The 13,494-nt window shown below is 38.3% G+C and overlaps 2 protein-coding genes across 2 annotated transcripts in view; both read right to left on the reverse strand.

Annotated features, from left to right (window-relative positions):
• LOC124312357 (collagen alpha-1(I) chain-like) overlaps nucleotides 1–13,494 on the reverse strand; it is a 1,404,094-nt gene that overhangs the window by 14,981 nt on the left and 1,375,619 nt on the right. The window lies entirely within an intron of this gene.
• Nucleotides 3,882–6,359, reverse strand: LOC124312373 (collagen alpha-1(I) chain-like). Its single transcript, XM_046776872.1, has 12 exons — nucleotides 6,279–6,359; nucleotides 5,901–6,204; nucleotides 5,650–5,829; nucleotides 5,460–5,564; nucleotides 5,288–5,386; nucleotides 5,087–5,212; nucleotides 4,914–5,003; nucleotides 4,785–4,856; nucleotides 4,613–4,702; nucleotides 4,378–4,536; nucleotides 4,161–4,307; nucleotides 3,882–4,092 (listed from the first exon to the last, which is right to left on the reverse strand). Exons 1-12 carry the CDS (start codon nucleotides 6,288–6,290, stop codon nucleotides 4,028–4,030), a joined length of 1,449 nt encoding a protein of 482 aa, XP_046632828.1. The 5' UTR covers nucleotides 6,291–6,359; the 3' UTR covers nucleotides 3,882–4,027.

Below are 13,494 nucleotides of genomic sequence, written 5' to 3' on the forward strand. Positions count from 1 at the left end.
CCAAGCGTTGCAGAAGGAGCGGAAAATCGGTGAGAAGAGGCTTGACGGTCAAAAAGTTTTTACAATGCGCCCTTGTTAATGCTCGATCCATTCAGGGGTGCGTCCAAAGTCCAAAAAAGTTAGCTGGGCTATGTAAGTTGAACGTTTAGACAGCCTGGCTAGCTACGTGCTAGCTTGTCACGTGATCGCCTCAGTGACTGCCATTGGCTGGCTCAAAAGAATTTTCGGCTTAAAAATTCTGATAGTTTGGCAACAGGGGATAACAGAAGATAAAAGAAAAGAAAATTATTTAAATTTGCCTGCCTTTGTTCTTTTGTTTTTTTGTTTTCATTTTTTCTTAGGTATTTTACCTACCCTACTTTTTTTTCTTCCTTTGTCGTTAGTGTCGACATCCCTTTGCAAAATATCAAACTGTTGCCAGACAGTTCAAATTAAAGATTTTCAGATTTTCTACGAAGCCACAATGCAATTAATATGGAAGCAAAATCCATGTTGTTATCATGAAATGCAAAAAACTTCTCGAGGTCGTCAATTTGACCGCGTTTTTTTTAAATGACGGGTACATGCAGCACAGGGACACCTGACTTTCTTTGTTGCATATACTGTTCTTTGGCAACATAGATAATAATATTGGACACAATAAACAACAAATAATCGATTCTTTACGTTGGGCCAATAGAAATTCAAGAAATCAGGATAACCAGGCTGTCTAAACGTTCACCCTAGATATCTCAGCTAACTTTTTTGGACTTTGGACGCACCCCAGTGCAACATGTATATTATTCAACATCATATCGTGTGTAATAACCTTGATGTAGTCGTCATTACTGAATCCTGGCTTCGTGAAGATAGTGGAGACGATATTTTACGCGAACTATGCCCGGCTGGTTATTCGTCACTTCATAAGCCGAGAATAGGCAAGCGCAGAGGGGGAGTTGCAATTATATTTCGCGATACTGTGCGCGTTCGCCCACTTAACTTGGACTTCGTTGCTCTTTCGTTCGAATTTCTTGCTGCATCCCTTACCACCAACTCTACGTGCTTCACGCTTCTCGTTATCTATCGCCCACCCTCCCACAAACCCAATCAGTTTATTGATGAAGCAAGTCTGCTTGAATTCCTGGTTCATTCTCCCGGTCTCCTTCTCATAGTTGGCGACTTTAACATCCACGTAGACGACAAATCGTGTCAACTGGGCCAGTCATTTCTCTCTTTAATCGACTCATTCGATCTTCAGCAGCATGTGTCTGACTCTAGCCACGTCGGTGGCCACACTCTCGATCTTGTGTTATCAAGATCGTCGGACAACTTTCTAGTCGATTGTTCCACATCCGACTTCATCAGTGACCATCGTGCGATCCATTGGTGCGCCAAGGCACACCGCCCGTTGCGCCCAGTCAAGAAGGTAGAGTTCAGGAAGCTGAAGTCAATCGACTTTTCTTCCTTCTGCTCTGACCTGCTTAAGCTGCCACTTCTTACGTCCCCAGCTGGGGACTGTGAAAGTGCTCTGTTGCAGTACAGCAACGGCCTTGCATGTGTTCTCGACTCACACGCCCCAATGGTCAAAAGATGCTTCACTGTTCGCCCAGATAATCCGTGGGACAATAAGGAGATCCATGCGGCTAGAAGAAAAGTGAGGAGGCTGGAGAGGCGCTGGAAGCTGACAAACCTGACAATTGATAAGCAAATCATGCATGGCGAGCAGCGGAATCTCCACGAGATGATCAATCTGGCTAAGAGATCCTTCCTTGAATCTCAGATCCTGGGTTAAAGCCTATTTTAACAACCAACTTTTTACTATACTTTGTAATTTGATTTTACTTAATTCCTCATGATTCTCTATAGAAACTGGTAGTTTTACTTCAATACACCAATTATTGGATTATACTGATTTATTATACTTTATACTATACTTAATGGCACAACTCCGCGGATGAACAGACACGGATGAAGTTTGGTATTGTACTGGTTGAAAACAAATTGTATGAACGTTGCCAGATTAATGCAACATTGCCATTTAGTACAATATTGATTTTGGTGATATAAAGACAAAGAATGCTGGCCTTAAATAACATTTCGTAGCTCAATGGTATAGTTCTGGATAAGTGAACTAGAGGGTCGTGGTTCGGGACTGGATCAAACTTTTTATGTGATTATATGTAAATAAGATTAATAAAATTATTTAGTAAAGTATAAAGGAAGTTAACTTGGTGCTGGGTTGATATTATTTTGTTAGTTACAACTTTGTCATTGTTCTGGAAAGATGTCGTCTAATGGTTCATGGCAATTTTTCCCTTCAACTAGTGTAATTATAAACAATTATAGAGTTGGACTTAATGGATTCTATACAAAGTGTAAAAAAAAACCGTCACAAATCAAATCAATCATTTCATTTGAATTAATTCGATGGACTTCATTTCAACTTGTTATGATATGTGGTTCGTTATCACCCATGGACTTATATAAATACTTGGTGGAAATTGGATTTATAGATAATACCTATGCATCTATTTGTAAGAATTGCAAAGGACAGCTTAGTATAGTAAGTAAATTTTTTTTGTTACAAAGATCAGACATTAATATTTTGTTGATAGATTTCGTTTACCAATGCCATTAACGGTATTATATTCAAATGTAATCACACGCTTTTTGCTAATGGTAGTAAAATCAAAAGGAAAAAATGTGACAACAAATATTCAATTCGGACTAATTCTTGGTTTTTTGGGTCCCATTTAACTATTTTTGAAATATTATCTTTAACTTACTACTGGTGGCACGAATTGCCTCTTAATTTCATTGAACAAAGTTTTAAAGATTGTGTGTGTTTGTGTTTCTCAGGTTCAAATTAGTGAATCATGCAAAATCTAAAAAAATTTTGTAGCAGACGAAGGCTCATTGTCATTTCATCAGTTCGATTTTTGACCGAGATAGTGTCCCGTACGCGACAGATAGCTTAAAAGTACTTGTTTCAGCTTGCCAAGCTTTCAGGCTGCCAACCGCCTAAAACTGAATGAAGACAAAACGGATGCTCTCCTAGTCTCTTCAAAAGACAATGTAGCGAAGAAACGCATTACGTCTATTCCTCTCGTGGTCGGTGGTGCCAGCATCATTCCCTCTCCTGTGGTCCGCTATCTGGGGGTTCTACTTGACTCTCACCTAACAATGGTGCAACAGATCAATTCATCATGCAGATCGTCCTACTTTCACCTCAGGCGAATCGCCAGAATAAAGAATTTCCTCTCTCTTCCTGCAGTGATACAGCTCGTGCATGCTTTTGTTCTGTCCCACATTGACTACGGCAACGCTCTACTGGTTGGTCTTCCCGCAACTCGCCTGGCGAAGTTGCAGCGTGTCCAAAACTCAGCAGCTCGTCTCATCATGGGTGTAAGCCGACGTGAATCCATCACTCCAGTTCTCCGCTCCCTGCACTGGCTCCCAGTGTGTCAGTGCATCGAATTCAAGATTGCTGTCCAAGTGTTCCGTTGCCTAGTTGGTCTCGTGCCACAATACCTCAGTGCACTAATCAGCATCCGTGACACCGGCCGTGAATCCCGCTCCTCCTCCAGCTCCTACTCTTCACCCCTCGCAGCGACATGAAAAGCTTTGGCGATCGAGCATTCTCAGTCGCCTCTCCTCGAATTTGGAATTCCTTACCCCCCGACCTTCGCTTACTAGCTGTTTTTCCTTACTCTCCTCTTTTCTCTCTCACACAGTTTCGTTGTAAGCTAAAAACATTCTTGTTTCGAACGGCATATGAAAATTGAGTTTCCCCATGTATATTGTCGGAGCTGATAGCGCCTTTGATCATGATTTGGAAAGGCGCTATTCAATATTAAATGCAATACATTATTATCATTATTATTATTATATACGTATGTATATGTGACTGTTATTGTGGTGATCATTTGAAATAGTTTCAACAGAGTTTTTTTTCAGATAAATATAAGTTGAGTAATATTTCCAATCATCGCCTCTGCTTGATAATACAAAAACCAACAATGAAACAAGTATAAAGACATTTATTTATTCAACCACGTCCTGCGGCTCCGGGGGCTCCCGGTGCCCCTGGAGATCCAGGTGCCCCACCTGTACCTGTGAGATTCGAATAAAAAATTTTAGTTCAGTTGAATGTTGCCTAAAACATTAAAATCGTCGCTAACCTGCAGTTCCAGCTGCTCCTGCCGCTCCAGCTGGCCCAGCCGGGCCAGCGGCGCCTGGATCACCCGGTTCTCCTTGCAATCCAGGGATACCAGGGAAACCTGGAATTCCACTGGTTCCAGCCGTGCCCGGAAGACCAGGAATGCCTCCTAATATGATGCAAAATAAATAAACCCGATTTCCCGTTTCCTTCCAAATAATTTCAATGGAATATTATACCTGATCCATCTTGACCTGGAGTACCACCAGTGCCAGGAGTGCCTCCTGGGCCGACAACGCCTTGAGAACCAGCTTGCCCGTCTTGCCCGTCTTGTCCATACTTCCCAGATTGCCCAGCAGTTCCAGAGGTGCCATCTTTTCCGTCCTTTCCTGGAGTACCTGCACGCCATATAAAGATTATTTATGTTACGACACGAAATAATAAATTTTGATTTTTTTCGGTGAATGGTTATACCAGGTGGCCCAGGCAATCCTGGTTGGCCATCTTTGCCATTTTGGCCGTCTTCGCCGTCTTTTCCGTCCTTTCCGTCCTGCCCAGCAGGTCCTTTTAAATATAGGAGAATAAAACGTTTCCCTCAATTTTTTATGGCCAATAAAATATGGTCTGTAAAATTAGAGAGTTATACCTATAGGTCCTGCAACTCCTGGTTGTCCATCCTGTCCATCCTTTCCGTCCTGTCCAGCGGTTCCAGGCGGACCTTTTTAAAAAATAATTTGAATTTTGTCATTTTGGTTTCTCGACTTTTTAAATTTACCCGCGGGACCAGGGCCTCCATTTGTGCCATCCTTTCCATCAGTTCCGTCAGACCCGTCTCGTCCGTCCTTGCCGTCTTCACCCTTTTCCCCTAGTTGAAATTGTTAATGGTGCAAACGGAAAAAAGAAATCTTTCATATATAGGTTCTGGGTAAAATCTCAATCGTTGATTACCTGGTACTCCTGGTGGTCCTAGCGGCCCATTCAATCCTTGAATTCCTTGTTGTCCCGGTGGACCAATGGGGCCAATACCTCCTGGTTGCCCAGTAAATCCATCACGCCCATCTTTTCCGGGTATACCTTTAAGTTTTTTTTGGCAATGCTATATTTTAGATTCGAATTCACTCACGAGTTCGTTATGTTGACATAACTAACCGGGATCTCCTTTAGTTCCCGGTGGACCAGCCGCACCAGCTGTTCCGTCTTTGCCGTCCTTTCCGTCTCTCCCGTCGACTCCGTCAAGCCCATCGGTACCTTAAAGCGTTAACATTGAACAATATATTCATTTTTACATTTGGTCTTTATTATTCAATCATCTTTGTTATACCTGGCACTCCCGGTGGCCCTGCTAGATTGATCAACCAAGGAATAATAGGGCTTTGTTTCTTATTCTTATCCACAGTTTGGGGCGTTCTCGATTGAGCTATGCCACCTGTAAACGTGTTGGAAAAAAATCCACAATGAATAATAAAAGTTATCTATAGGCAATCGTTTATTGTCTGATGCTGTATACCAACCTGACGCAATCGGTCGCCTGTTTATTGAATTTGAAACTGCATTTAAATTGCTGACGGCTTTCTTTGGCAAGTAAACGGCTCCCGTCTTCATTAACGACCACATCATTCGCGACCATTGGTACTTGTGAGAATCGTCGTGGTAAGGTCGACCGGAAAGAGCGAATGAAAACCGTTGATTCCCTTTATATATATACTTTCAGCTGAATAACTCAACTCTATCGACTATTTAGCTGGAATGTTTCGCGTTTTACCGTAATGAGCCGTGTAATAATTACGCGAATTCGACGACGACCAATGGGACGGAGAGCGATGCCATCCAGATGCTGGCCCGTAATGCGGAAGTAAATCAATCTGCTGGTGCTGAATGTTACCGACTGCTCTGCTTTTAGTCGGTAACGGGGCGAGTATCATTGCGATGGGAGCGTACCAACCGAAATTATCCTCGTTTGTCTTGTTGTTTAACAGCAGTCTCTGCTCTTGTCCGTTTTGGAACGGTCTCGGGTAGGCGGAGGTGACCACAAAGATCGCCAGTAGTCCGGAAGGCGAAACCAGTGCCTGTGTTGATGTAAAACATAGGCAACAAACAATTTTTCAACAATTCTGAAAGTGTATATTGATAATTAATTCACCGTGAATTTCATGACTGCGTTTCTACCCGTGCGCCAGCCAGCAGGTAACTGGCACCAAGAGCGGCTAGGACAGGGAATACTCAAACTCTTACTTTCTTCTTTCGTATATACTTCAGGGCATAAAGATGGGCGGGACTAAGAAACACGACTATACGGCTACCAACCGTTGCCTCATGAAATCTTTCGTTGAAATTCAAACACGAATATTTTGGGTAACTTATATGAAGCTGCATCTAGCGGTTGTAAAGGACATTTGTCAAACGTCCTTGGGAGCAAATAAGCAAAGCATACCCACATTTATAATAAATAGTATTTAAATTTGTTTTTACATATTTGCTAGGTGTTTACTATTTACGATTTTAGGGGAGAGGGGGACTAGTTGGCAGATGGGGTAAGTTGGCGTTTTGCTAGTTAGACCCCTTACAGACCAAGATAAATCAAGCCTTTTACACTAAATATGAAAGACAACACCCAGATTGCTCTTACAAAATTTCAAAGTATACGACTTCTCCAACAGGAGTTATAACAAAAAGAAAAAAAACTAAAAGAAAGTTTTTTTTGGGCCTCTCAGCACTTTTTATTTTTCTCATAGTATAAAACTCTAAGAGTGTCAGAAAACCCATTAGCAAAAGAGAATTAATGTTTGTCTTATTAAAAAAAAACCGACATTTCTACATTAAAAGTTATTTAGTTATCAATGTATTTGTTCGAAAAGCAGCCTGTGGAGTTAGTTGTCAGAATTTTTGAGGGGCATGTTGTCATACAGATTTCTCACCAGATGCTGAGTTGCAAGTTTTCAAAATTCGACCTAGAAATTTTGGAGCAATGCAGAATCGTCAGCAGCCAACTTACCCCGTAGGTGGGGCAAGTTGACAGACTTTTTTTGCAGTTTTTCTCAATTTCACAATTTCGTGTAAATGAACATTGTTAACAAATAAGATCAATTCATAGAGAATTGAAATCTGAATCTGATCCATTCATTCATTTTACCAGTAGTGTACTCAAAAAATTCAAAAAAAATTCAGAAAAATGCACTTGACAACTAGCCCCCCTCTCCCTTACTGAATTCTGTTGTTTATGTTAAACGGAACCGTCGAGATATAAAAATTCCGGGTTACGGTAGACTCATTTATAACTTTTTTTCAAAAATCTTGTAAGAAAAATAATGAAACAATCAAAAAAGCACCTTCAAATTTATGGAAGTGGTGTTGTTCGGCAACTGAAGGAGTTTTTGGTTCTATTTCTATTCCTAGATGAATTCTGTTATGAAATCGTTGCTTCACAGGACATGAAATGGGGTATATTGAACATCGATTAACATATCCTGTAAGGAATAAACGTTTTGTATTAGTGAAACAATAAAAATAGCAATTTCAAACTCATTGAAGTTGTGTTACACAGCTCCTGGGAAGTCGGGAAGAGTTTCTATCTTCTCTATGGTTTGTTCACCTACCGAAAGTTTGGGAACGCGCGAGAGAACCTTATGGAAAAAGGCATTTTTCTCGGCGTTCCCAAAAATCCAATTTTGATTGGATTGCGACGAATTTCTTTTTGGCAGTAGCCATTATGGGTAGCATTAAGCTGATTTTTTTTTTTTGATTTTTCCTATCAAGGGAAGGGTAGGTTTTTAATCGCGCCCTAAGTTTGGGAACGCTCCGTAGAGCTACATGGAAATTAGGGTACTTTGAAGGGGGATAACAACAGAACGGGTTGAGGTAGGAAGATGCGGAAAACTCTTAAATGAAGAACTTCTCAAGCTGAACAACAGTCTTCATTTTCAGATGTTTCGCGTGATATTTAATGTCGTCAATTGTAAATTTAAAACATAATAAATAGTCATTTGTACAACATGTCCTCTCCGACTTAAGACAAGGCTTTGTCTGAAACTTTTTCATGTAACAGACAAAGACATGTCTTAAATTTTCCTTATTTTTATTACATTGCCTCCTTATATTTGTTATACATTTATTTTATCCCTTTTCAATTCACAGCATAAAATTTTCCAAACGTTAATATTCCCTTTCATAATTTTATAAAACATTTTCTTTTTCAATGGTATGGGTTACATAAAAATTTCAGACACAGCTTTATCTGAAGTCGCAGAGCATATGTTGTGGGTTGCTCATTTTGAGAATTTTTTTTCTTTTTAACTTAGCATTTCTTTAAAAAACTTAAACCTTAGCGTAAACCAATTATCAAGTTTACTTCAAATCTAAGAATCTTTCATTTAAAAAATACTTCAGACAAAGCAACGTCTTAAGATTTTATCTATTTTTACGAAAGCGCTATTACCATGTAATTTGGGGGATTATGCAAATTTTTGCTAACTAAGAATTTTTTAATTAAATGCGATTCCTTATGAAGATTTGCATTTAATTTAAAAAAATCTAAATTAACTTAAAATAATACCGAAGTAGAAAAAATAATGTGGCTAAACAAGGAAAATCTTTGTTTTTTTGTAATTTAAGTTTTATTTAATAAAGAATAACACAGCTTATTTCTTTTTTAGTAAAGCAATCTTTATTGTTGTTGTTTTTTAAGCCAAAAAACAAATTTAAAAAATGCAGACAAAGCATTTTCAGAAGAATTACCTTGTTGTTTCGATTCGTTCGTTCGGTTAACGGTTCTTTATGGGAACCCAAAACCGGGACTTTTTCATAATAAAAATATTTTCAAAATATTTATATATAAATCAGAAAAAAATTATATAAATAAAGATGTAAGATTAAAACTGGTAAAAAGTATTATATAAAGAATTATGATTTTCACGAAATTTTGACTTGTCTGAGTCATGGCTACAAAAACATAGGTCAAAACAATATTTATCCTTAATAAAGGTATACTTTAATGGGATGTGAACCATGATCCTCTTCATCATCAATCAGCGCTATAGATCTTATTGCAATTCAAAAGTAGTCAAGAGTATAGGATTAGTCAAGCATAAAACAATTTCTAGTTCGGCTATAGACCACAGTGGTGCGCATTGGCGTAAGCTGCGTACGACATTTGGCTATGTCGCGTACTTTTGAATTGCAATAAGATCTATAACCACTACATTAGTTCTTGACTTCTTTTATACCATGGGAAACTATTTTGAAACGGAATTGATTGTTGTGTGTCATTGTTTTTTGCGTGAAAAATTTTTTATCGCGATATTTGGTCGTTACCAAACCTTGGCTTCATATACCCTTCCCCCACACGCAGATGATCACGAAAAACGTTATTGTTGAAAGGTAGGCTAGAACCACTTTCCTTTAAGTCGGAAACCAGAGCTATAGCCATTATACCGACAGCAGTTTCCCTTGAGCAACATTTTCATAAGTCCAATGGCGTCCGGCGGTAAATTTGGTTTTCACGCATAGCCTCTGGCGGTTTGCACGACAGAGGTTCACGCATGGCCTCCGGCGGTATAGAGAAATCCCGTACACACCTTTACATGACCTTGACATGGCAAGTCTCTGTAAAAATCAAAACGAGGGAAGCTATTGTGGAAAGTGGAATTTAGACCTAAGGTGGAAAAGTTGTAGTCACAACCGCCAGATGTCACCAGTCGTTAAGCAATTATTTTAGCAGTTTTTCATTTTTTACGGGAGTACTAATTAAGTAAATGTATTTTTTTTTCTGGTCGCACCGCATATTTTTAGTCTAATTGTTAAGACGAAAAAGTCAGAAATCTGTCGCAAAACGCCCGAGTTATGGAGTGTTACAGACAGACAGACAGACAAAGTGACATGGTTTCATTTTGCCCTTAAGGCTCGCAAAAAAAACGAGCAAGCGCTTAAATAACGCTACTTAATGCGCGTCGCTCTAAATTATTATTATTATTTTTTTTTAATGCGAAGAAAAACTACTGCGGCTGACTGCAGCGAATGGTCAGACGAGTAACGCGAGCCCGTCCGTTTTTTCAGTGCTTGTCGCTGGTCCGTCCGCTATTTAGCGCTGTCGCCCGTCCGCTGTTTTCGGCGGCTCATTAATATAAGCGAAAAATAATCCATTCAAATGTTTTGCGCTAGATCTAGCGCTTTCTAAGCGCGCGTGGCGCTAGCGATTTGTTTGCGATAAACTTGCGCACGATGCGCTAAATATATAATTCTGCGCAATTTATTTCATTGTATGATTTACGAAACGCGCAAGCGCTTCGTTAATTTAAATAAACGGTTGCGACAGGGAAAACGATTTATCGATATTTATTTATCGATCTGAATCAGTGCTGTGGAATACCCTATTCTAAAATAAAACCACAACATAACTCTTTATAAGTTATAGGTTGCATTGCATTGGCGTTGAGGAAAAACAAAAAAAAAACTGCTCAAAATTTTTCAAATCATGCTGGATATCTTTCCTATCACTTATAAAGGTAATTATCGTTCTGAATCGGTCTGGAATACCCTAGTATACAATAAAACCACAAGATAACTCTTTATAAGCCATAGGTTGCATTGGCGTTGAAGAAAAAAAAACTGCTATAAAAATTACCCTCAATATTTTTCAAATCGTGTTAGATACCTTTCCTATCATTTATAAAGATAATTATCGTTCTGAATCGGTGTGGAATACCCTATTCTAAAATAAAACCACAAGATAATTCTGTATAAGTCATAGGTTGCATTTGCGTTGAAGTTAAACCAAAAAACTGCTCAAAAGTTTACCCTCAAAATTTTTCAGATCGTGCTGCATATCTTTCCTATCATTTATAAAGGTAATTATGGTTCTGAATCGGAGTGGAATGACCTATTCTAAAATACAACCAAATAAAAATAAAAAGTTGAAAAAATTGAAAGTTGAAATTAAACCAAAAAAACTGCTCAAAAGTTTACCCTCGAAATTATTTAAATCGTGCTGGATATCTTTCCTATTACTTATAAAAGTATTTATCGTTCTGAATCGGTGTGGAATACCCTATTTTACAATAAAACCACAAGATAACTCTTTATAAGTCACAGGTTGCATTGGCGTTGAAGAAAAACCAAAAAACTGCCCAAAAGTTTACCCAAAAATTTTTTTCAAATCGTGCTGTATATCTTTCCTATCACTTATAAAGATAACTATCGTTCTGAATCCGTGTGGAATATCCTAGTTTAAAATAAAACCACAAGATAACTCTTTATAAGCCATAGGTTGCATTGGCGTTGAAGAAAAATAAAAGAAAACTGCTATAAAATTTACCCTCAAAATTTTTCAAATCGTACTGGATACCTTTCCTATCACTTATAAAGGTAGTTATTGTTCTGAATCGGTGTGAAATTATCTATTCTGAAATAAAACCACTACAGAACTCTTTATAACAGCATTGAAGAAAAAACAAAAAAATGCTCAAAAGTTTATCCTCAAAATTTTTCAAATCGTGCTGGATATCTTTCCTATCACTTATAAATATAATTATCGTTCTGAATCGGTGTGTAATACCCTAGTCTAGCATAAAACCACAAGATAACTCTTTATAAGTTTTAGGTTCCATGGCGTTAAAGAAAAACAATAAAACTGCAAAAAAATTTACCCTCAACATTTTTAAAATCGTACTGGATACCTTTCCTATCACTTATAAAGGTTATTATTGTTCTGAATTGGTCTGGAATACCCAAGTCTACAATTAAATCACAAGATAACTCTTTATAAGCCATAGGTTGCATTGGCGTTGAAAAAAAAAATAAAAACTGCTATAAAATTTACCCTCCAAATTTTTCAAATCGTGCTGGATACCTTTCCTATCACTTATAAAGGTAATCATCATTCTGAATCGGAGTGGAATGCCCTATTCTAAAATAAAACCAAAATAACTCTTTATCAGTCATAGGTTGCATTGGCGTTGAAATTAAACAAAAAAAAAACTGCTCAAAAGTTTACCTCGAAATTATTTAAATCGTGCTGGATACCTTTCCTATTACTTATAAAAGTATTTATCGTTCTGAATCGGTGTCGAATACCCTAATTTACAATAAAACCAAAAGATAATTCTTTATAAGTCATAAGTTGCATTGGCGATGAAGAAAAACCAAAAAAACTGCTCAAAAGTTTACCCTCAAAATTTTTCAAATCCTGCTGCATATCTTTCCTATCACTTACAGTACTCACTAAGCTATTAGATACAACCCCCCTTTTTTCAGTGCATTCTTATGGTACTACGTGTCTTATAAAAAGTGCAAATACTCACCGAACGGCTTGGGCTAGATTTATTTTTTTCTGAGTAGATCTAATGATGATCTACATTATTTACACACACAAAGTTGTCGTAGGATTAACCCCCATGGCACTAAGGTATCCTTCACTTCGGGTTCACTAGGTAGGGGAGACTGGAGTATACCGGGACATCGGGTCAAAAGGGACAGTGGGGGGGAAAATAGTAGATGTTCATAAAATTTAAAAATATTTTAGTATGTTGTTTAAATACGTATAATATACTTGGGCATGAAATTTGGTTGAGTTTTGTCAATAACTGCATGAGTTATTGACAAAACTAAAAAAACGGTTTTTTTTTTAATTTTTGTCTCCGCCATTTTATGTTTATAGAAACAAATAAACGATAATGGTATGTAAATGTAGTATGGAAATGAAACTGAATCATTTCTTGATCGTTAGAAACAAAAATTAGAATTTTAGATCAATTAGTTTAGACAGTATTAACTTTAAAAATAATAATAATAATAATAATAATGTAATACATATTTAACGTGCACTTTTACAAATAATATGGACAAAGGCACGGCAATGACTTGGGGAAGAGGAAGCATATAAATTTCAGTTTTCAAAAGCAACACGACAGAGATGGGTTTTAAAGGAGGAGCGGAACTGTGCCAACGTTGTAGAAGATCTCACGGAAAAGGGTAATGCGTTCCAGATTGCTGGGCCAGCATATAAGAAGGAGGTGGAGCCATACTTCTTTGTTTTGATTCTTGGTACAACAAGCTCAGGACGGGAGGACAAACGACGAAGAGAACTGGGTGGCTCGTAGCGCGCGACAAGGGAAGTCAAATAGCTTGGTGCAGTACCATTTAGGCAATTAAACATAAGCAACGATATCTTGAAATCAATGCGTTGGCGGACGGGAAGCCAATGAAGGGATTTAAGACACGGAGTGATGTGGTCACGTCTATTGCAGCCAGTCGCGAGTCGAGCAGCCCAATTTTGGACCTTTTGAAGCACACATAGCTTTGATTCAGGACATCCGACCAGAAGAGAGTTGTTGCAGTCAAGAGTAGAGAGAACGAATGCATGGAGC

The sequence above is a fragment of the Daphnia pulicaria genome, chromosome 8, assembly GCF_021234035.1.
Source record: "Daphnia pulicaria isolate SC F1-1A chromosome 8, SC_F0-13Bv2, whole genome shotgun sequence".
Lineage (NCBI taxonomy): Eukaryota > Metazoa > Arthropoda > Branchiopoda > Diplostraca > Daphniidae > Daphnia > Daphnia pulicaria.